Source organism: Schistosoma mansoni, chromosome 3 (genome assembly GCF_000237925.1).
Source record: "Schistosoma mansoni strain Puerto Rico chromosome 3, complete genome".
Taxonomy (NCBI): Eukaryota; Metazoa; Platyhelminthes; class Trematoda; order Strigeidida; family Schistosomatidae; genus Schistosoma; species Schistosoma mansoni.
Genome location: NC_031497.1, coordinates 19,665,906 through 19,690,773, shown reverse-complemented (window position 1 = coordinate 19,690,773; position 24,868 = coordinate 19,665,906). Strand labels below are relative to the sequence as shown.

General features: G+C 34.6%; 2 protein-coding genes across 2 annotated transcripts in view; both read left to right on the top strand.

Annotated features, from left to right (window-relative positions):
- The window catches only part of Smp_138450 (ubiquitin ligase E3 alpha-related), a gene marked incomplete at its 3' end in the record, with an annotated part of 45,379 nt that extends 30,880 nt beyond the window's left edge, over positions 1–14,499 (top strand). The window contains exons 10-14 of the mRNA XM_018799557.1: positions 808–936; positions 5,590–5,791; positions 10,614–10,759; positions 11,275–11,444; positions 14,415–14,499. Coding sequence (XP_018651334.1) covers positions 808–936; positions 5,590–5,791; positions 10,614–10,759; positions 11,275–11,444; positions 14,415–14,499 — 732 coding nt within the window. The remainder of the gene's footprint in view (positions 1–807; positions 937–5,589; positions 5,792–10,613; positions 10,760–11,274; positions 11,445–14,414) is intronic.
- Positions 14,500–14,959: 460 nt separating this feature from the next.
- The window catches only part of Smp_138440 (putative ubiquitin ligase E3), a gene marked incomplete at its 5' end in the record, with an annotated part of 35,257 nt that continues 25,348 nt past the window's right edge, over positions 14,960–24,868 (top strand). The window contains 6 exons of the mRNA XM_018799556.1: positions 14,960–15,079; positions 16,795–16,914; positions 18,256–18,481; positions 18,623–19,070; positions 21,677–22,242; positions 23,398–23,803. Coding sequence (XP_018651333.1) covers positions 14,960–15,079; positions 16,795–16,914; positions 18,256–18,481; positions 18,623–19,070; positions 21,677–22,242; positions 23,398–23,803 — 1,886 coding nt within the window. The remainder of the gene's footprint in view (positions 15,080–16,794; positions 16,915–18,255; positions 18,482–18,622; positions 19,071–21,676; positions 22,243–23,397; positions 23,804–24,868) is intronic.

Sequence of the window (24,868 nt, the reverse complement as noted above, 5' to 3'; positions counted from 1 at the left end):
GGAAGTTAATTCATTTGGGTAAGATTTAAATTTGGGTTTTACTAGACAGTTGTTTCAGTTAAATTTTGGACATCTCAGCTATGCTCATTCACAGATTTCACAGGTTTCAAAACGAGGGGGTTACTTTCAGTGAACTGATTTGGAATTCACTATTCACTTATATCAATCTGTCATGATGTTTATGTACATGAATACTCGTGTTTATTCATGAGGGCGCATTTCATTGATTTGTTTATAAAAAATCTTTCCTCCTCAACTGAAACAGCTGTTTTATAGATACAATATGTATTGAAAACTCTGAAATCGATCTTTGCACAATCCATAGTTCCCAGGTCCATAAGCTTTGTTGAAAAGTATGATAATATGTTTCAAGTTAGTTACTGTCTTGCGTATAATTCACAAACTTTCATTGACTTAATTGTTCCCTCTGGATTTCTTAATTTCTAAAATGAACTGAACCTATTCGAAGCTTTTTTTATCACAGTCAACTCTAGGTATCTCTCTATAATAAATCCCTGTATTCTTTGATGGTGATTTTTAATTATTGTTGAAAGTTTTCTTAGCTTAAATAAGAAATTACGTACAACTCATTTGATAAGCACATATATTTGTGTACACCAAGTTGTATACGATATACGTGGTTCGAATTAATTCTAATAAATTCTTTTTGAATCCATGACCTATTAGTTGACTGTTGTGACTAGAATTACCAGGCAATTGAACCATGTGTGATATATGTGTATACGCTTATTTAAAACTGTCTATTTTCACATTTTTCTCAAATAATCATTTCAATTTCATTTATAGTTAGGTTGTCATGAAGTGCTTATTGGTTATTGGATACGTAATGGTCAAAGTGTTAGACAGTCAGTCTCACATTATATGCAAAGTCAATTTTGTTATTCATTTATTGATTTGGATATATTCGCGTTACAAGTAAATCAGATTTTTACTAGCTTTAACATATCTATATATTTATCCATTCTATAATAAAATAATTTTATTGAATTCCATTCTACGAAATATGTCTGTGAATTGGTCAATCGGCTGACTGATACACCAACAGAATGATCCTTCTCTTTTTTTTTTACTGTAGCACTAATGACTTCCGGCTTAAGCATTATTTCAATAAGTAATATGTGTCCAGGCATAGAATGATGGTCATTTTTTAGAACAATGCATATAAGCGAACAGTGCTGTTTACAACTAGATCTTCATTAAGAATATTTCTATGAGAATATTAATTCAATCAAGACAATTTACTATGAGTCAATGGTCACAATGAAATTAGGTTGCATAACTATACATAATAGGTAGGAATTACAAGTTGATAATAAGAAGGTAAGTGTACCAGAGTAGTGGAAGCCAATCACAAGGTTGTGTGTAAGTAGTGTGTAGCGGGACGTGGTATCGGAGTTGCTACAATTGTCAGACGGAGTGAAGGGTTTCAATATGTCGAAAGTGTGGCGTTGGCATAACACGTGCATACCAGACGACAAGACATTTCAGACCACGGAACACACCGAAAGATGTAAATGGAAGACTAAAGGTCTTGTATATATATTATGTAAATACTCTGTAACTTTTCACAGCAAAGATACATTCCTCTTGCCTATTGTCTTATTTTACACTAGTGGTGATAGGAATAATAAAATACTGAAAGCTTTTATGATATTAACGTACAAGGTACAAGGTCAGTTGTTCCTCCCGTTGTCACAGAAACAGATAACGTATTTTTGAATACAATGTATCTGGTAGTGTTCCCATCGCTTGAAGCGTTAAAGAGTGCCATTAAAACTTAGGGAAGAAATGTGGAAAGGTAAATAAAAATATGCATTACAGTCTTTTGTAGTTTCCAAAGCTACCTGTAGTTAATCGAAGCAGCAGACGGGAATTTTCACCGATATGTGAGAGATCACTTATTGTCTAGAAAGCACAAATGGTCAAATGCTTTTCGACCCGCAGCTGTGCTTCTCGATCAAAGCAATACGAATTTCGTTGAGACGACTCATCGAATTCTGAAGCTGCATAAGCTAAACGAAAAAACACCTGTGTTCAGATCTGCATTCAGTGTGCTGTTTCACACTGGATAATGGATGGAAGCGCGAGTCCCGAAATACTCCTTTGATTGTCATAGCAGAACAGTTATCGGTCAGAAGTCACAACTATGTCGTTTTCAGGAAAGACTTACCACAACTGCGTGTCAACTACTGAAACGGCACTAGCGTACTCCTATGACTACGTTTGTAATGTCGGAGGACTTGTTCAGGGCTGTTGACGCTACAGGCACTTACACAGTCTCCCGAAATCCCATCAATTGTTCGTGTGCTTTTTACATTGAAAACAGAGTCCCATGTCGTTACGTTTTGGCGTACTGTACAGACAGTAATGTTGAAGTAAACACAGAATTAATTGGTGACAGATGGTTGCAGTCTGACAGCTACATCACCAGTATTGCGATTGACAATTACTTCCCTGTCCAAGTACGACAGAAAAGCGTCAGAAAATCGTCTCATGTGCGGCGCTACAACGGACTCAGAGCAACGCCTTTGATCATGAAATTCAGAACTATTAAGAGAACGAGTAAAGGCCCTTTTCAGGGCCATCACAATTTGATTTAAATTCTTTTTTTCAATCCATTAGTTCTATGGCAAAGGTCAAGTAATGAAACTGTCAAAAATACATTAGACATTAATAATAATAATAATAATAATAATAATAATGTGATTACCGCTCACTTATTACGTAAAATTTTTTTTAAAGGTTTATCAAATATAAGGTATAAGTAAGTGGTTTCGTACAGAAGAAAACGTCATCTAACGAACAGTAATCTGTCTAACAATATTACATGCAAAATTTAATAAGATGAATCCAATGTTTTTTTTTTTTACATAGTTACGGTAGACGAATGTACTTAGATCAGTTCACTAGTACAACAACATTATTTCTCAGAAGGGGTTTTGTGGAGATTTCAGTATTTTCATAGTTGAAATCATGAGTCAATTGAAGCTAGACCACTATGGAAAACCTGGAAGCACTAAACGGCCGTTTCGTCCTATTATGGGACTCCTCAGCAGTGTGCATCCACGATCCCGCCTCGCGAGATTCGATTCTTTTGAATTGGTCGATCATTCAGGTGACATTAATATCAAGGGAAAGACAATGTGTTCATTTGACATGAATTCCTTATTCACAAATGTACCTTGGAAAAAGACTATTATGCGACTATATATCTTTAAAAAACCTTAAATTACCTATCCCTTTAAAAATTCTTAAATATTTTCTACTATTATGTACTGACAAAGTTCAGTTCACTTTTAAAGGCTAATGCTTTCACCAGATTGATGGGGTTGCTATGGATAGTCCGTTAGGACCGTTATTAGCAGATGTGTTCATGGCACATGCTGAAAATCTGGTTGAAGACCTAATCGAAAACGTGTCACTTTATAAGAGATATGTGGACGATATCTTAGTTGTCTGTGAAAGGAAGGAAAGTTCATGGCACAGTGATACCTACTGTAGCCTTGGTGGAGAAAAAGCCTGTCTACATCACCTTACCATTTAGAAGTGATTCAAATAGCCTTTATTGAAACAAAGGCTTAAATCAGTCATCAACAAAACGTATGGTGCAGGGAAGGTCATTATCAAAGAAAGATCAAGGTCCATGCTTCATTCAAAACCTAGAAGATATGAAAACGATTATTATCCTTGTCTATTCTTACCCCCTATTTCCAGTCTAGTTGACCTTTTATTGTTGTATTGCGCTAATATATCACATAGTCCTAATAATCTTCGTCTTCTTATTACACTATCGAAATAATAATAATAATAATAATAATAATAATAATACAAAGATTTGTGAATAAAGATAAGAGAGACGAAAGGTCGTAAGTACATAGTCAAATTAGGTCATCAAATAGCTGAGATTACTATTAGTTAATTGGTCTTGTGGTTGGCAAAGGGAGGAGCAGGGCTTGGAGATATTTCTTCTGTACGCATAACTCCGGTTTATTCATCCTGATGGCTACTGTGTCAGCTGTTTGAAGGACTTTAAGCCTGACAAGCTGTGGCAAAAAATTGCTGACCCTATAAATAATTGAAAAGGATTGGTTTATACTGGCACTATGATCAATATCGAGCTGTTTACTTTCTTCACTAAACCTTTGTTTAGCCACGCTGGGAGGTGTTCGCGAGCACGAAAATGTAAATTCCTAGAACTTCGACCAATATAACTTGCTCCACAGGAGCAGTCGAACTGATAAATACAAAATGAGGTGGTCATTCTAGGCAATTCATCTTTTAGCCTCGGTGTCACCATCGGGCGCGTAGAAAACACTAAACGCAGTTCACCGGCGTTGAAAGATTTTTGAATTGTTCTGCGTAATCTCTGAGTTAGTATTTCACTAGCCGCATCCCCTCTGATGAATTGTAGGCGCATGAACAGGGACTTCTTCTTGACCGTTTGAAGTTCGCCTATTTTCACTTTCGTGATCAAATATTTAATTGTAAACTTTCTAGGGTAACACTTCTCCCTAATAGTATTATGCAAGGTGTTTAGCTCATCTTCAACTATATCCGCAGAACATATAGTGCGTATTTGGTAACTAAGGATTTTGATCAAGTTTCTTTTTTACTGTAGAGGTACAAAGCTAAGGAAATGTGCATACTTCCTAGTCCAAGTATTTCGAGCATTTCGAGAGGGAGAGCGGACTCTCTCCACTCTCGGTCGTACCAGGGCATTTGGGGGCTAATCATTCTTATTTACCTCCATCAATGTAAATGTCGATGATGAATCAGTTTAGTTTAGAAATCATTTGATTACGAATAATACATAATGTTAGATTGTAGCGGTTAGTTACATTTTATTCATTGAAATAATTTTGTCAAATTGAATTTCTACAAATGATTCCTTAATTACATAACATTAACTTTAAAAAAAAACATAATACAGAAGAGGGAATTAGGGCCAAGGAAGGATGAGAGTTTGGACGTATCGCTTTTGTTCGCAGAGGATTATATCGAAGGGTGGTTGAATCGAAAACTTATGTACTACTGAGGCATTGGCCATCCATCAATTCAAGCCCAAACTTTGCATACAAAAACGATACGTCCAACCTCTCATCTTTCCTTGGCCCTAATTCTCTTCTGTAGTATGTTTTTTTAGGTTAGTGTTTCGTAATTTTAAACCGTAATCAGCTATTATAATTCCTCAATTCTTTATGAAATTAAAATCAAATGAATTGAAATAATTTAAAAAGGAAATAAGATAGTTTTTTTTCTAGGTTGTAGATATATCTAACTGGTGAATTTTTTTCAAACAGGAATGTTGTCTTAGATGTGTGAAACAGGACAGTTTTTATCAGTCGCTGTTGACATAAGACGAAGCTGCTAGCCACAGCCTGCGTACTCTAAAATCCTGTTACTCAATAGAGTTATGAAGCCACATATATCAACAGAAACTGAACAAAAGTCAGTCCTGAACATTAATAATAGGAGAACTCAAGTCTTAGGGCATGTGTTATGCTTTTTTATAGAAATGTTCGTCGTTTTATTATTACTGTATCAATATTGTTTTGTTTTTCCCCATAGGTATGTACCGCTTTGTTACCGCCTGCATATTTTTTGAATGCTTTAGTTGATCAAACAAAACTGTTAAGAGGAATTTGTTTTCATGATGAATTGTTAAGTTTGGTTTCAGAACCGGAAGTGAAAAATCTTGACCGTAAACCCATAGCTTTACAAGCTTGGTTAACCAATTTGTGTTTTGTATTGGATTTGCGTAATAATCTAGGTTAGCAAAAAGTTCATATATATATATATTATTATTATTATTATCATTATTATTATTAAATAACCATAAAAATTCAAGGACTGGACAACTGTTTCGAGCTAGTAGAGTTGTGAAGAATAATTAAAAAGCAGTACGAAAAAATAGAAGGATAGATTATGGAACATAAAAAGGGAGGCTAAGACTGGTAGAACGAGTGATTGAACATTCTATTTTTGTACTCAAAGCTTAGAGTTGAATCAGTGGATAGCTATAATCTCTTTTGTACACAAGTTTTTGATTTGCATTTCTTAAGAAACAATTTTCCTGACTGTATGGATGATTTTAAAGGAGGTTTTGGTAAAGCAGGGTAACCAGAATTAACTAGATGTTCCAAGATTAAGCTTCTGAATGACTTTTGTAGTCTTCTAGATTATTTAGGTAGGGTAATGTTCGAAAATGCCCTCTAAAATAGCCCTCCTTGACCGGCCAATATAGCAAAAACCTAAAGCAGCAACTTGTCCTTCACAAAACTATGAATCAGGGGCAGACCAGAGTCGATAGTAAAAAGTTCAATCGAATATTATGTTTTTCCCGACCATCTCGAAAGTCTATGTTGTTAAAATTTTTGTCACAGTAACTCTTTCAAACTAAATGTTCATAGAAACCTGATCCGTTCTATATGCATGGGGGCTAGATAAATATCTACCGATGAAACAGTCGACATCAAACTTGATAAAATAGGGCAGATATTGATCGACGATTGATATCTACCTAGATTCATTTGGAGAAATCTGAAGCCCGAACATAACATGAATGTGCCTATACCATTAAGGAAGATGTGCTTTACGAAAATTCAATTTAATAGAGATCTACCGTCTCTTAAATATTCTGATTCGGTTTACTCCAAGTATAGATTAACAGATGATTATGTTACTGCTTCTAACAGGATATGAAACATAGGTCCAGGAGATTCTGTCGGTTTGCATGAAACTATTTCATATAGTATATCGTGTTTCATGATGTTGACTAGCTTAATATAGCGATCAAGTTACAGTATTGGGATATCTAATTCCAGCAGTGGAGATATGTAGCTCAGGTGGATGATTTTCGTGGAGTTTCATCCTTTGAGCTGGATGGCTCAATCGTGAAGTTTCTATTATCCCACTGAACAACATCATCAGCACAAACTTCAGGTAGAAAAGAAGTGTTCGAATTTCTCCACATATGACTTACAGCTTATTTTGTCGATCTCGATCTTTATTGGTTGTTGTTGACCTTTAACCGATCATTATCTTCGTTTATATCCATGTATGTGGGCAACCGTGGACACGCACTCGACTGAAAAAGTGTTGAGATCCTGAATAGAAGGAAAACTGAGAACATCGGGGGATTTTTAGAAGCTTGGTACTTAGGTCAATCAGCGATCAACAAACACATCAAAAGCGATCAAATCTATCAATGAATCCGAAAAGTCATGGTTAATTGTTAAACCAAGAACCATATAAAAGGGAGTTACAATCAGAATAAAAAGAAAACTGATGACAAATAAAGGTCAACAATAACCAGTCTAGATCGAGGTCGATAGGAAAAGCTGTAAGTTATATGTGGAGAAATTCGAATACTTCTTTTCTACCTGAAGTTTGTGCTAATGATGTTGTTCAGTGTGATAATGAAAGCTCCACGACCGAACCATCCAGCTCAAAGAACGAAGCTTTCTTAATTTATGCAGTAATGAGTGGTGCTATTCCATATGAAATTTTTTACGAGACCTTGACGGCATAATGAAATCCCCAGCTCTTGTTAGCACGTTGTTCAATCGTAATCAGTTTAGAGCCTGGCAAAAACATGCATTGATATAAGTTATCATACTACAATAATACGAAATTAATAACGAAGAGATCAGAGCAATTTTATATCACAGATATCTGTAAAAATATTTGATAGATTATCAAGAAGTCACTTCAGAGGGGTTGCGGTTACATGTTCCTTGGGAAATTATAGTTTCACTATGATACATGCATAGGTAATTGACATTAAACTTGTATACAGTATAATATAATATTTTTTCGTCGTTTAGTTCGAATGCAATCTCATTTTATGCTATGCATTTAGTTACTATATCTTGTAGGCTTGACTTGATAAAGTGAATTTCTATGGATATTTGTTAAGCTGTTAGATGATTGGAGGCATTGGTCAGAAAATACTGAACTTAAGCTACGTGCTTATTGACACTGGTCAAATGGCGGTCCCTGTGTTGTTCGAACCTACCTCACATTCTGAGGCATTATTACTAAACTGTTTTGACCATGATCCACTTCCTACATTTAATTGTTCACTTCTCATTGATCAACTAATTGTGTATTTGTTAAGTCGATAATTTATCAGCACGTTTCATTGGAAGTGTATTGTTTGATTTCCTTCCAGTCCTATTTATTCTGCGACCCAACTTAATGGTAGGGAGTGAGGTAGTTGAATGCGTCGACCGCTTTAATTATTTTGGGAGTTTCATTTATCCTGATGGTCTGGTGTCCCAATTTGCATGACTTGTGGCGTAGGTCAGATTTCATTTTCACAACGAAAAGACTAGTTTACTGGATAGAAGTTCGTTCCTCAGATTGTAAGAAAGGACAGAAATCCTCTTGTGACAATCACAGAGGAGTCAGTTTCAGTAATATAATGTCTAAAATATTAGCCTCAATAATAACTCGACGTCTAATTACATCTTGTGAATAGCAAGTCTGAGAGATTCATGCTAGTTTCAGACCTGAACGTGTATGTATAGACGAAATATTCACACCTCGGAAGGTTCTGAAACATAGATATACTATTGTACGTGCGATTGTGATTTTATTCTTTGACCTGAAGTGGATGTTTACTCTGTTGATCTTGAAGTTCTGTGAGAGCGTCTGGCATTGAGAGACTTATTAAAGAAGTACATTAATGTTGTACACTGGTAGTCGAGTCAGAGCTTATGGGGATTTGGTTACTTCAAGTGTTATTCGTCAAGGTTGTCAGTTTTCCCCATTTTTATTTAACTTTTTCATCTACAAGCTTTTGGAGATAACATTTGCATCGTCTGAATTTTTAGGGACTGATTATTATTATTTTATTATTTAAACACATAAATATTGGTACAAGGAAGCACCAGATACATATGCGCCATACAAATCTCATTCGATTTGCTTGAGGGCTGTGATACTGCCCGGGTGCCCGAACTGAAGCAGGTGGTTTTCTTAGGGGGCCACACCCGGAGCCGTTGACCGAAAGATCTGATCCACAAGGCAGTGGAGTATCGTGAGGAGATGCAGTCCCATGGTAGCCGGTGATCAACGATTGATTCGTACGCCATTTGTTCCCTCAGGATACTGGAGCCCATGTGCACCATTGGTTTGGAATCAGGGTTTTCCAACTCCCCTAGTCGGACTCGCCTTGTCCACCAACCCGGTTAAAGCGCTGGACATTCGCTTTTCGTCCTCTCAATTTCGTAAACAACAGTGATGCCACGAGAAGGCAGTGAGTAGGACTTCCCTGGTAGAGGCTATATATTCGCTGGCCATGTGAGAGCATTTCGAGAGGGAGAGCGGACTCTCCCCACTCTCGGCCGTACCAGGGCATTTGGGGGCAGAGACTGATCTTCTACCAGTATATTCACTTGTTGGCTTATAATAGTCAGATGATCCAGTTCTATGTGGTGAAGACGCCGACTAATGTGGTTTTCTGACCATCTTAAGGAACAATGCAAAGATGTTTGTCACGGGGTTCTCTTCCCCCAAATGTGAAATCTTACTTCAGGATTGGTTTGAGTCAGCACTTGAAATAATGATAGAAAATGAAGTAGTTGACTGTGTCGACCGCTTCACTTATCTAGGGAGTCTCATCAGTCTTGATGGTCCAGTGTTTGACGAAATCTCGACACGAATTTAAGAGGATCGCTTGGCTTTTGCCAACTTGTGTGGTTTGTAGTGTAGGTCAGATTTTGTTTTCACAAAAAAGACGAGTTTACTGGACAGAAGTTCTCTCCGTTCTACTTTATGGATATGAAACGTTGCGATTAAGAATAAAGGATATTGGTAGGTTACTAGTATTCGATAATAGTTGTCTTTGAAACATTGCTGGTGTATTTTGGGACGATGGAGTATTGAGTGAGTGGTTTCGGGATAGAGTACTAGGTATGGCTGGTAAATCGATTGGTGAAGTAGTAAATGTTTGTTAGTTTAGGTTGTTTGAACGTGTGTTAGGTATACCCAGTGAGTGCCTACCTGGACAGGTGATGTTGTGTGGTGTAGGAATGGTGTTGAATAAATGTATGTGTGGCCAAACGAGGACATAGTATGAGTTCATGAATCCAGTGACAACTGAACTAGGTCATGTTATTTAATGTAGACTATCTAGTTGGGGTCCACTTGATTATCGCAATTATTGGTCAGAGACTTTGAATGACATGGCTTAAAATTGTTTGCAATGGCTCAGTTACATACATTCATGGTTTTTCTCCATCGTCTGTGCTTCTGAATTGCTTATAATGTCTTTGTGTTCGTACTTCACTAAATTGTATGTTATTAAATCGTACTTTCTATGCATAACCTTTTATGTTACCACATACTCTTACTACCGTAACTATTGTGTGATTCGGCCCAGACAATATTGCCTCTGTGTAAATGGGTTGTGTCAACTTGAAACGATGTACATATGTGCCAGGTTCAACGTTGAAACTCATTGACCGACTCACCTATCCGTTTCCCGTTATATTTTTGACGTCTTATTACTTTTTCACTGTGTGGAATTAATTCAAATTATTTGTTTATTACTTTTTCATCCACTTGTACTATATTTACTTTTTTAGGATTAACCGAAGAAGAATTATTACAGAAAGAACTTGTTTCCGTGTTAGCTCCAGAGCCTAGAAAACGTAGTGATTTGTCCATTCTAATTCCTGAACGTTGTGGTATAATTAATCCATCAAATAATTTAGATTCAGTATTGAGAAAGGTCAGTTATCTCTCCTGTTTTTTTCTTTCTATCACATCTCTCTTTGTAGTATCTATTAAGTCATCATTGGAAGTTTGCACCTGTTTCTATATCTGTACAGTTTTCGGCTTACATTGTAAACGCCAAATAGGTGTTTGACTTTTAAGTGATTTTTGACTCAAAATTGTTCACAACTATATAAGTTTATTCTTACGGAAAGTTTCCTATTGATGAAACTTGATCTCTTTGTTTATCCTATTTTTGTTACAAAATACTGACCAAGGATATCACTTCATGTGAGAATCGATGCTGAATTAATGTCTTCATAATAGTCTTGTACAATTGGAAACACATTCATTTTAATCAGTTGTTTATTTATCTGTATGTTGTCAATTTTTTTGGCTGTTATCTAAGTGAAAAATCGATCCTTAAAAAAATGCTTTTCTCACATTTTATCTTTTTTTAATTCATCTTCACCTCTTCCCGACTTGCTGTCTTTTTATATTTCTTTAATTTATTTAACATCACTTTCTCAGGTGGCTACTTATTCTGCACCGTCATGTGATGAAACTTCCGGCAGTCTTATCAGTGGTCATTATTACCTTAGGCCTAGTTTGTGGCATACTGATTTCGATCCAATTTTTCACTTACTTCGTGTAACTAGTCGAAGAGAATCAAGTTTAGCTATGGAAAAATATCGGGAACAGTGAGTTTTCATATTTTGCCGCATGTTTGTATATTATTCTGTGTTGTTGTTTTTCTTTCAATCACCACATTTTATTTACTCATTGCAACTATCTGAAATGAAGTAGGTATAATGCAACAATGTGAACTTGTAACTCAATTGATTGAAGGTGAATGTATTAATCGGTTAAACATTGTTCAATATGGCTGAGCTAATAAGTGGTTCTTAATGGAAATATGTACTTTCGAGATGTATCGTTGATGTGATTACAAGTTGATCATAGTGATTGTTGGGATGATCCAGAAAACTTCTCGCAAAGGACAAGAAAGGATCAGGAAGCACTAAGAAGCATTTTATCTAATCAGTGTTCACTAGAAGTTTTGCCAGAAACATCATGAAAGTGAAAAGTCACATGTAGAGTTTCTGATTGACTGATTACTACGCTGCTACTATGTTTAGTAGTACTCCAGAATTTTCAGGAAAACCCAAGGACTTCTAAAATACTATAAAAACCCTATATTTTCTGTGCATGAATGAACCTTTAGAGTATAGTGCTTCTCGCATATTTTGCGGCTTTTCTCTCGTATTCAAGTCGCTGTGTAGTTTTAGCTTGGGGGTTACGAGAATAGCTTAGGAACCGAGTACAGCGTTCAATTAACAAGATTTAGCACTGATACAAATGTTGATTTATTTTTTATGGTCCTTCCTTTTCATTGATCGTTCCTCATTTTCGTTCTTGCTTTATTCATTGATTTAAACATTTTACTGTTAATTCCATTAGACGATTTTGTAAAATGTGATGAATGGATTATTTCTTAATTATCTTATTTATGCTTGTTCTTTTTTCTCTTCGATCCATTCATCCTCTGTTCTTCTAATTTTCACTTGTACTTTAAAAAAATTTTTTATCATTTAGAGGGGAAAGTCGATGTAGCCATTTGTTTATCTGGTAATCTTTCTGATGAATTCATAAAAACCAAGGTGCATTGTATTAGCAGTTTTCAAAATGTTTTTTTTCGCAATCCTTATAGTGGAATCCTCCCTTCTTTCTCTTTTTTTTTGATTGGTGAAACGTTATTGATCAGGGCGATACTAATATTTGTTACATATAGCCTAGAAACTGGTTATTACATCGTATTGTCTTACTTGGGAAAAGGATAGATGAGGTTAAATCAATACAGTCAATATGAGTTCATACAATCACTAAGTATTTGTCTAGTGTGTGTGTTTTAGTTAAGAGTTTCATACTTGTTGTATTGAGTTTGTGAAATAATCGTGATATATGAATGAAGATCATATATAAAATGGTTTGTAGTTGATTACTGTAACACAGGTGCATTCTTCACTTCATCTTCCAAATTATGAGATTATTACTTCCCGTTACTCTCATCATTGTCTTTTAAACTACATATCCTTGGTGTATATTCATCTTCCACTAACATTAATGTTATTATTTATACTATTTCGCTTTTTATCATTTTAATGTTATTTCTTTATACCAATGTGATGTGTGACAAGTTGAACCGATGTATATGTATCATCTAGATCCTACGTTTTTATGATTGCCTAACAATTAGCACTCTCATGAAAGTATTAATTTAGAAATCCTCAATATGATTTAAATATTTTTTCATTGTTACTGATAATAAATTTGTATACGATTTCAAATCAAATAACTTCACAGAAGATTGTACTTAGAACTTTAGAGAAAGCTTGGTGAGCAAAATAAATTTTATTTATTTATTTAAACACATAAATATTGGTACGAGGAAGCACCAGATATATATGCGCCACACAAATCTCATTTGATTTGTGTGAGGGCTGTGATACTGCCCAGGTGCCCAGACCGAAGCAGGGAGCAAAATAAATAACCAATAAAGTTTGCATCACAGACTAACCTTGGATAGTTATCGAAATCTGTTAGCACCGGGATGATGTTTTGTCCCACTACAAGACTTAAGCAGTGTTCATCCGAGACATCACCGTGGATCGAATTCAAGACCTTCAGGCTTCACGGCGAGCACCTAACATTTAGGCCACTGAGTAGGCATTCGATGGTTCAAATTCTAACTCCGATAGGCCAACAGTATTTCGCAATTATTTCTCAATTCCAGTAGTCGGTAGTTGTCTCACGTTCAACATAGTTAAGCATCATTAGTTGTGGCTTTTCATTGGTACTCCGGGGATCACTTCTCAAAGTTAGTCACTCCTAAGCACATAATTACTTTTAGTACAATTAGTTTGTGTAGATTGTTAAGTTTTATAATCTACATCACGGACTAACCTTAGTCAATCAATTCTGTATGTCTCACAAGGTTAGTCCATAATGTAATTGATAAAATGTAATCATCTTAAACTCTGCATGCTAGTTACTCATTAAATATTCAATATTAAAAACTACTTTAAATATTCATTTTTCTGTAAATCATATCGTTTGAAAAAGATAAAAAAGTAAACATCTAATTAACATGTGATTATCTATCATTAGATTGTCTTATAGTATGAATATTGGTCTTAGTTGTTTGATTTATTTTCACTAGTTAATTATTGTTATGTATTGTGTACCGTTGAAAAGATAACATTTCATTAAATAGTTATAAATGTATTATTCAGTGATGTATATGTACACTATGATAATCACTTAGTATTGTTTGTTTGAATCTTCCCATTGATGTTTAGGACTGCGACTGGTCAGTCTCTGATTGGCATATGTGCATACTGTGCGTATTGCCTCGATATAGCTGAGTGGATAACGTGATGGCGTTTGAAGCGAAAGGTACTGGGACCGAGTCCCAGAGTGAACATCAACTTTGAGATGCAGGTACACCCAGCTGATGAGTCCCAAATAGGACGAAACGCGCGTCCTGGATTCCACTACTAGTCACTATCCATCTTTGCTTACTATGATAATCGTTTATAATCTCAGTTAGTTAGTTACAAGTCATGAACTAAAATCTATAAGGATTGTCAATTAATTGTTTGGTCTCCTAGTGTTACGATTGAAGTTTTGGAAAAAAGAGACTTTTCTTCTGTTCGTATTGATTATGTGGAGAATACAGTATTGACAATGGCTTAGTAGATATAAATTTCACATTATTCTATCATTATACTATTCATAGTGAATCACTGATTTATTTCCTATACTTATGATTATTGCATCAAATGTAAGCATAAAGAGAGAAATTTTTCTGACATTGTGACTTTTTAATATCGATCCAAGGACGGACGAAAATAAACCATATTTATATCAGCCATTGTTAGCAAAGTTCGATAGAAGACTTTTCGTCCCTTCTGAGGTGCATGTTTAGATCATGCTCATACTCCACAACCAATACGTGTCTGCCTGAGTCTTAATATCCTGTTATGGTGCGACATCTTAAACTGATGAAGATGTGCACAACAAGTTTTACGTTCCTTGTGGCTGACCATAATTATTGTTATTTTTATTGTTATTATCATCATTACCATCTATATTCTAAGATTATGATAATAATTATTAATATTTTAGTTGTCGCCAACGTCATGGTGTTACAAATATGTCTTCATTGTGGCCACCATTTCACAAACCAAAACAATTGCCACCAGATTTCCGTGGTCTGGATCATGTACTACATAGTCGTCATTTACATTATATTATTTTTATACAACTCAGTTTAGTAAGTTACTTGTGATATATATATATATATATATATATATATATATATATATATATATAGTGATTTGGTTCAATTCCTTTGAGGTGTGTATATCCTTTCCATGTACTACAAAATGCATTGTTTATGAATATGTACTGATAATTATGAAACCCTCTTTCAATAGGACCTATTAATATATACATATATAAGGGTAAACTCTTTGAAAAGATGTGATTCGTAAATTTTTTTAAATGAACATTTATTTCAAAGATTTTTATGATATGAAGCTGGCGATATCTACAATCTGAAGTGATGGCATCTTCAGCGGAGCATGTATTTTAACATTCATCAGTTTTATAAACACAGAGTTGTCCTGAGTAAAGAGTGACGGAAAAATTTATGTACCTTAAGATAGTACCATAGTTACAACGTAATGAGTGTTTGGAATGATAGATGTTGCATAGGACGTTACAGTAGGGAACCGGTATTTTTTATTAGGAGGAGCTTGTACATCAAGTTTAGGAATAAACAGTATAGCAACGGCTATCCCAGTACGGGGTATTTATAATTATCTACAACTAGAAAGAGAAAAATGAAAGCAGAAAGCACGGGATAGCAGCTAAACAGAAATGAATTAGTATTTTACGTTTGTCATCAAATATACATCGTGATGCACTGATTCAGACTGATTAGACTGTTCTACATTCACCGTTTTGATAACAATGTGAATGATACAATTAAGATGAGGTGGATTTCAAATTAGCCATGAATAATAGCGTGAGAGATTCGTTACATAAATTTGTAAAGAAGTCTACAGATAAAATATCAGCATGATGGGGAGTTTACTAAATATACTACAGCATTTACATGTTGAAGTCCCATATAATTCTACCAGAGAAACAAGGTTTGATCCCTACGGTAATTATTATTCCCTACCACATCTTGATCTATGTTTATTTCAGAACAATATTTTCGAGCGATCCATCATTTGTGGTTGATGATCCCAGTGCAAATAATTTCTGTTACAGAATTAGTTGGATAGGAAATCTTTTTATCATATTTACGTTATGTGATATAGTTGCCAGTATGTGTATGTGTATGTGTTAAGTAAGTCAACTACAACTATACAGAACTTGATTGACGTGAAAGTGTAATTGACATAGTACACATCTAAGAGAGATCGACAATAATAGTAAGATAATGAAATTGAAATTGTTCAAGAGTATATGAAAATGGATAGTTTACGTGGAATCATAAACTGTTGAATATTTAATGACAAATACCCAGTCATTTCAGCTAAGCTGTTGGCATGGATCGTGAAATTTACCGCTTAACTTCCCCATTCATCTGTTTTCGTTATCTCATGTTCCTTTTTTAATAGACTTGGTCTCAATAATCACTAAATTTAATGGGGGACTTTTAGTTACTCCTTATTTCTTTCATACTGCTACACTGTCCATTAGTATTGGACATTAAAGTTGTTATTTCAGTCACTTTCATGTAAAAATGTCTCATCAGACCAGCTAATGCTAAGTTAGCCTGTTCAACATAACTATAACTACATCTCTTTAGTTATTTTTTTTTATCATACCATACCATATGTGTTAGCCACTATTCAATTTAAATCAAGATATCATTTTGAATTCTTTGACATTTTTTTGTTGTGTTGTACTGTATTGAGTTTTGTCTTTTTATCTCATCATTCTGAATTTATTTCTATTTGTTAATATCATCAGTTTGTCTATGGTGATCCACTTGTAACAGAAGAAAGCTTAGCTATGATTATTCATTTAATCGATCGAGCATTAGACACCCCGTGTCGTTTGCCAGGAAATAATAGGAAAACTTGCACTAAGGTTAGTCTACTCTCTTTTTCCATAATATATGCAGTGAATGATTTGTAGGTTTTATTTTGATGACAAATACACATATTCAAAGTTTAAAATCGTTTACTAACCGTGATGAATCTACCATTGAAAATGAAGAAGCGCTGAACAGCTATTTCATCCTAGCGTAGAACTATTTATCAGGGTGCGTCCACGACTTTACTAGAACCTGAGCCCAGGACCTTCAAACCCCACTACGACCGCTTAACCGTCAGGTCTCAAACTTAGAATCCAGCGGTTCATATTTCTAACTTCTATCAATCCGTGACAATACACAACCATCATCCATTGTCATTGTCGATATTTACCCCACACCCCCACTATATCTGAATCTCTCTTGCCGTGTTGTCTCACCAGAGCTTCGATGATTGCTTCGTAAACGCATGGTGTATTTTTATTACGAGGCTTTTAGTAATTTGTGTAACTAAATTATTTGATTCGTACTCTTATGAATATCACTGATACTATCTTAGAGGTATTCTGTTTGTCAAGAAAAAAGGTATCCAACAATTGATTAATCACTGGGCGGTAACTAATGTCATATTTGTGTAGTCCTTTATTTACTGATTAAATTCTTTAAATCAAGTTTCACTGTGGCGGCCTAACACTTGGAGAAAGTCCAGGCGTTTTTGCGTCAATTAAACGAGTGTTCACATTGATACTTGATCGATAGAATTCGATTGCCACTAAAAGAGCTAGCCAAACATGATAGTGGTCACTGCTCCGTAATCAATCGACTGCAGGAATTCAATGGCTACCCAAATAGCGCAGTGGTAACGTCTTAGATTGTGAAGTTGAGTGATGCGTGGTCGAATCTGTCAGAGAGCACCAGTTTCACCAAGATTACAGGTATATTTTGCCGATGAGTAGTCAAGAGCACGAAAGCTTGGCTTATGGTTCCCTGTTGACTTCCTTCAATCACCTAACACCTCAACTAATAAGTGTAAATGTTAATGTTCGTAGTTCAACATGATACCACCGGTGTAAGACAAGATAATGGTGTAAAGGTTTATTTAGTGGAAGGAATTACAAAGTGCTTACATACTAAGTATGCATGACCTTTGATCATCCATTTGCATCTCGCGGTGTGTTCTGCAATCCAAACTTTCTTCTTGTCTGTGTCAGTCTGTACCGTGCTTTCGATATACTGAAACTCCTCACTCCGTCTGTTGGGTGTAACAATTTCGATGTGATGTTCGCTTTGTTTTACTTCTTAATAAAATATCATATGCGTTCTTTTTTATTTTGGAACATTGAATTTATTTAATTATATACATATTCCTCATATCCACTTTTGCTCTTACTAATAAGATATTTATGGAAAGTCAAGCATCCAAGAGTAGTGAATCAAATTTACCTACATCATCATTGAATAATGTTAATAATTATGAAACTGGTACCAAAAATTTAATTGAACAAAAACAAACAGAAGAAATGGATGAAATACAGCAACAACAACCATTAAAGCCAAAAGATTTAATTGCAGAAAAATCTCAAAATGCTTTCGTAGATGACTTTATTATGGATTGGGAAAAGGGTAGATTCGAAGAAGTTTTGGAAGATACTGATTCAGATAGATTAGATCAAATTGATTATGATGATGATGATGATGACGATGAATATGGTGATGATGATGTTGTTGATGATGATGATAATAATAGTAATGAAACTGTCGCAGGTGTTGGTAGTTCAGATGATCGTGATTTAAATGAATTGACTATTGATTCACAACGTATTAATAATAAACAACTGCGCACTAAAACTCGTAATTATCGTTCATCGCACATATGGCGTCGTCAACCATGGAGTTCATTATGTCCTTTACCATCTACTCCATCATTTTCATCATCGTCTAATACAACTACTGCTACTAATCCTTCTCCTACTAATAATCGTCAAAAGAAATTTTGGGATACTAGTTTAATTAATTGTCCATATCAATCACGTACAAGTATACAAGACAATTTAAATTGTTGGCTTATGATATCAAATCATAATATTCCACAAGTTTCTTGTGCTCAAGTTATGCTTGCTAGTTTACCAATGAATCAAGGATCAGATTTAAATTGTACTTTAAGTACAGTACCTGTTTTATCAAATAATGAAATACAAAATGATTCTAAAAAGTAAGTCGTTTTTATTCCGAAAAACAACAAATAATGTTTCTGTTATAACGTGTAAGTGCGTTCTAGCCCAGTTGATATATATGACATTATAAGACCGCCAATTAGAAAGCAGTGAATTTATCGATCGCCCAATGATACACCAAAATGTATGAGCAGTCTTGAGTACTCATCAGTCCTGCTTTTTGCCTAGCCTAGCCAGTTAAGTCCAGAACACCATTAACAGCCTCTAAAATATGAATCATTATTCACAAACATACTGGGTTTATATACCAATCAAACAGACCACATCGTACCATAAAATAGAAAATAACATTGTACAAGATTTGGCCAAATGTGGCTGTGAATAGGGGGAACAGTAATCAATAGACTGGGGATAACCAAAGAATGGTAAATCGTATCATAATAGTCTATGGGTCAAAATAAAGCTCATAATGAAAGGGATACGAATATGAATAGTTTAGTTACCTAACAACTATACAATAGGAAATATACATATCATATTGGTCCATAGATAGTTCTCAAAGTTACCATTCATAATTCTCTACGGGATACAACAGTTTCATATAAATTTCGCTAATTAATCAATTATTTCATTGTGTTGTCATAACTTATTTACCTACCATTAACTATTAAATTTCATGTGTATTTTAAGAAATCTTTTATTTTACATCTAGTATATGTATGTTCATTACTAATTAAATCAGTCTACTTCCATGTTTGAATCTGTAAGAGAAGAGAGAACAAGAGGAAGATGTTAGCCAGCGATTTTATTTGGCATTTACAATTGATTTTTATTGAATTCCAAGAAAAAAAATTAAAATAACAATTTACATTATACAAAATAAATTTAAGGAAATCTGGAATTTGAAAGTAGGATTAGAATGAAATGCATGAAATGAATTCTCGCCTTTTTTTTCATTAATTGACGCATAATTGTTCATTTGTTAAGAAAAACAAATATCATTTCAAAAAAACAAAATAGTCCAATCCTTGTAAGGTCATTGTTAATTATAATCCAAAACACCGAGGAAAATTGTAGGAAGAGAAGAGTTCCATTACTTTAATAAACAAAAGTCAGTAAGCATAAGTATATAAGTTGATAAAGATTACCAACTTACAGCCTTGGACAAATGTGCGTGATTTAAGCGTACGTAATATATGTCTTAATGATTTCAGTCGATTTGTCACTTTTACCAAGTACTGTATATTTAGCCTCAACACTGCGATTAAGAATAGAGGATATTGGTAGGTTACTAGTATTCGATAGTAGGTGTCTTTGAAACATTGCTGGTGTATTTTGGGACGATGGAGTATTGAGTGAGTGGTTTCGGGATAGAGTACTAGGTATGGCTGGTAAATCGATTGGTGAAGTAGTAAATGTTTGTTAGTTTAGGTTGTTTGAACGTGTGTTAGGTATACCCAGTGAGTGCCTACCTGGACAGGTGATGTTGTGTGGTGTATGATTGTTGTGGAAGAAATGTAGGTGTGGCCGAACCAGGATGTATTATGAGTTCATGAATCCAGTGACAACTGAACTAGGCCATGGTAATGTTTATAAGCTATTTGAATGATGGGATTAAATGAATTTAGTTCGAGGCGGTGCCGAGTCTAATAGTCAAAATTATAAGGGAAATTGTGGGTTATCTTTCGTTTACCGAATTATCGTAAATCTATGCTCACCAAATCAGTTTTCTCCAGCCATAATTACAATTGATGAAAATACTATCACTATCATCATCTCGTAGGTAAAGAAAAATAATCAGGTGATAGATTGATTTAGTGATAATTAGTATTACGTTCTCGATCAAATTGGTAAGCATTTGCATTAATTCTTTACATTGTAAATGACAATACCTCCATTTCTATTCATTCTGTTTTTACATACTCATCATTCCTTTCTTTATGTCTAGTAAATGTGTTCGTTACTGATTGTTCTGAAAAAAATTCATTTTCTACTGTAATTTTAAAGTAACAACTGAGCAGTCCTAGACGTTTATTTTTTATGTAAACTAATGATACATAGTCATAGTCTCATTTAATGACAATTTAGTCCTTAGTTAAATAATTAAATAAGGTTTGTGTGTTTATGGGAGTGGGTAGTACATCATAAGTACACTACTCATTTCATAGTTATCAGCTTCTGATTTCAAACCATTGGTTATTATACTTTTTAAGATTTCAAAAAGAACTATGCTCTAGTTAGCGAATATCACGCAGTGTGTGTGTATGTATGCTAAATCCTCTAGAATTGATTCATAATGTTGTAGACTAAAGATTTTATTTAAGATGTCCTGCTTCAGTTTGGGCACCTGGGCAGTATCACAGCCCTCACACAAATCGAATGAGATTTGTGCGGCGCATATGTATCTGGTGCTTCCTTGTACCAATATTTATGTGTTTAAATAAATAAATCACTTATTGAAGAAAGAGTGAAACCTTCACAGACTAATTTTTGTGTTTTAAATGCTTGAATGGTTTTTTTTTCTGACGAAAATAATTGTATAGGTTATTAATGTGGAAAATAAAAATGTTAAGAAAATAATGCGTATAATTAATCCGTAAATTCATAGTTTTATATGTTTATTTTTAAATATTTTTGTTTTCAGTATTATGCTGGACAGTATTATTTCTTTACTTATCAAAGCACATGCCCGTCTTTACTGGAGTCGTATTGTTGGTGGAGCTGACGCTATCCCAAAAATTTCCTTCGGTGGTTCACTGTTCACTGATCCTAATTTAACTGCGCAACAATCTGGAATAACAGACTCATCGATGTCGGTAACAACAACAATGCCGGCTGTGAACGTAGATGGCAATAATCCTATAATATTAGGTCAAGACCAAGTTGATGGTAGTTGGCAAGATTTTCTTGATGTTTTTCCAAAGCACAATACTGTTGTTTCTAATGCTACTACTACTACAAATAATAATTGTCTAACTCCTCGTTGTATGGCTGTTTTAATGCCAAATGAACGACATGAATGTTCAAATTTGAATAATTCCAGTAGTCCTACTGCATCATCATCATTTGCTTCGAATAATGTGAATCTTAACACTTCAATTATTGCAAGTCTCCCTCCTGAATTACGTTATTTTGCTTCTTCTAAACCAACTTATTTCCTACCGGAAGAAAGGAATGAATCAACATATCGTCAAGAATCGATAAATGCTAGTGAGTATACAGTGGGATGTTATTACGCCTTTCGTAGTCTTTATATCTTATTCAATTTATCAAAAATTAACTATTGTTCAGTTCGATAACTACGGAGAAATCAAATCAATTTGGAGATGGTTGTCATCATCAATCGATTTCAGGTGGTGAATCGCCAAAATTTCTAGATCATCCCCATCAGTGCCTGGAATTGGTTGGTGAAATAGTTCAGGATCTATCACAATATAGAGAATGTGTCCATTCATTATTTTTCTTCTAGATATGGTTTCACAGCAATCCATCATACATACATTCCTTTCCATTTCATCTTACCGGATCACATTCTCAATGTTTATTTTTTTCTTACTAACCCTTTCACTGGAATTTTTTTGACTCTTTAGCTGTTCACTACATTAATTTTTTTGTCTTGGTGATATCGTATGGTTAATTTGGCTAACTTACATTTATTCAGGGTTCTACACTGATTATCTCTGACTGACTAAAAGCTAGTAAACACAAGAAAACTACTTTTTTGTGTCACAATTCTCATCAGTACACACGCATTAAGCTTCTTGGAATCGAATTCAAATATTGTTGTAAGTAAAATATTGTTAACTCATTCAATTGAACTATCATGGTTTTCAATCTCTGTTTGAGTCGTGCCCACTTACTGATGAGTAGTCTCAGATGAGGACAAGGTCAACTTTCTAATCCTCCCTGGTTTTTGGTGATAATTCTTTCGTTGACAAAAGTATTTTTTTCTCAAAATCCATATATTGCGTAAATGTTAGGTGGTTGAAGGTCGTAGTGGTGGAAAAGACTTTTAACTCGAGTGATTTTAGGGGAGTTTTGTTCTCTGAGCTGGATGGTTTAATCATGAACCTTTCATGGTTCTTCTGAGTAACACCATAAACAGAAAATGTAGGTAGTCTGTAGTAAACTCTTGTCTTAGGCTTCGTGCTAGTTGGAACTTGTCAGCAAAGCGTATATGGTAAGGAGCTAATGCTTACTGTTGCATTCGAATCTGGGTCACCCAGTTTCATAGTCTTAGACGTTAGTAATTGAGCTTCTAAGGTTGTATGATATTCTCTCGTAAACTGTCGATATTTTATCATTATTTATCATGATTGCAATTACGCAGTTTACTCGTTTTTTTCAATATTGTTTTTTATCCAGAAAAAAGTTACAATTTCACCAGTTCATTGGCTAACAATGATGACAATTCTCTGACTACAACAAATGATGTGTGTCATTTTACTAATTTCGGTGATGGTGCCTATTGGATAGAACGATTATTAGATAAAATTGCATCTCTATCAGAAAATAATAAATCTGCAATTAAAATGTATTTAGCTAGAGCTAGATCACCATATAAACAAGTGATACACTTGCATACACTTCAACCAATGGATGTTATTTCATCGTCGTCATCATCATCAAATGTTGTGCAACAGTGTCAACAGAAGCAACAATTAACCGTGTCACATAATTCCAATACAATGAATAGTAGTAAGGAGGTGATCGGTTTAAACAATGAAACGGATGTAATATTCAATATTCCATTCTCATCGACAAATGATGGGTGAGTATCTGGGAAGGAATGAAGGCTGTTTTACAATACGGTATTATTCACAGTCGAATAAATTAAGTTTTTATTATTATAAAAAACTAGTTCATTTGAATCGTTGTCACTTGCTCTTACTTATACTAGTGTAGTAATATATTGAAACTTTGGATTCAGTTTAAAATTTATAATGACAATTGGTATTTCATGGAATTTGTTCATTTTCTTTGTTTAAAATAAGATTCACGAAGTAGTGGTTTGTGAATATCAACCTGTAACAATGCATCTTCTCTGTAGATTTTGAACTGTCCAATCCTTATCTTAGTAGTTAAATATACATGATTTCAATAAGTTGAGAAGGCGTTCACCTCTTAAAATCCTAATTTCGAGTTCATGATGTTTAGTTCACTTAAAAGTCTGTATTTTGCTTTTTTTATTAACTTCCTCACATACAGAGAACAGACCTAACGACACCTTGGGATAAAAAATCGAAATTAGTCTGAAATTGTTGTTTATAACTGATTCATATTTAATCTTCTGTTGGTGATTAACAGATGTAATAAATCACTTTGAGTACTCTTGTCCAACGTCAATAAGTGCAGAGCTCTACGTTGTGTATGACTGACTGATTTTAAATTAGGTAATAAGATAACTGATGACTATCACTTTTATAGCTAGTCTATCTGACACAAACAACTCATAGTTAAACCGACTTACCTAATTACTTACGCCTGTTACCCCCAATGGAGTATAGGCCCCCGACCAGCATTCTGCAACCCACTCTGTCCTGGGCCTTCCTTTCTATTTCTATCCAATTTCTGTTCATTCTTCTCATATCTGTCTCCATTTCTCGGCGTAATGTGTTCTTTGGTCTTCCTCTTCTTCTTTGGCTAGATAGATTCCATTAAACTGATTGTCTCACAATGATCCGTAGAGTTGCGATTTGTTTTGTACACGATCTTTCCTTATGGAATTCAGCCTATTGGTCTCGAAGTTGTGTGTATACGGAGTCCTTCATTCTGTTTAACAATATCCTGTTGAAGACTTCCTGGTATTGAGAGAAGAGTGATGCCCCTGTAGTTA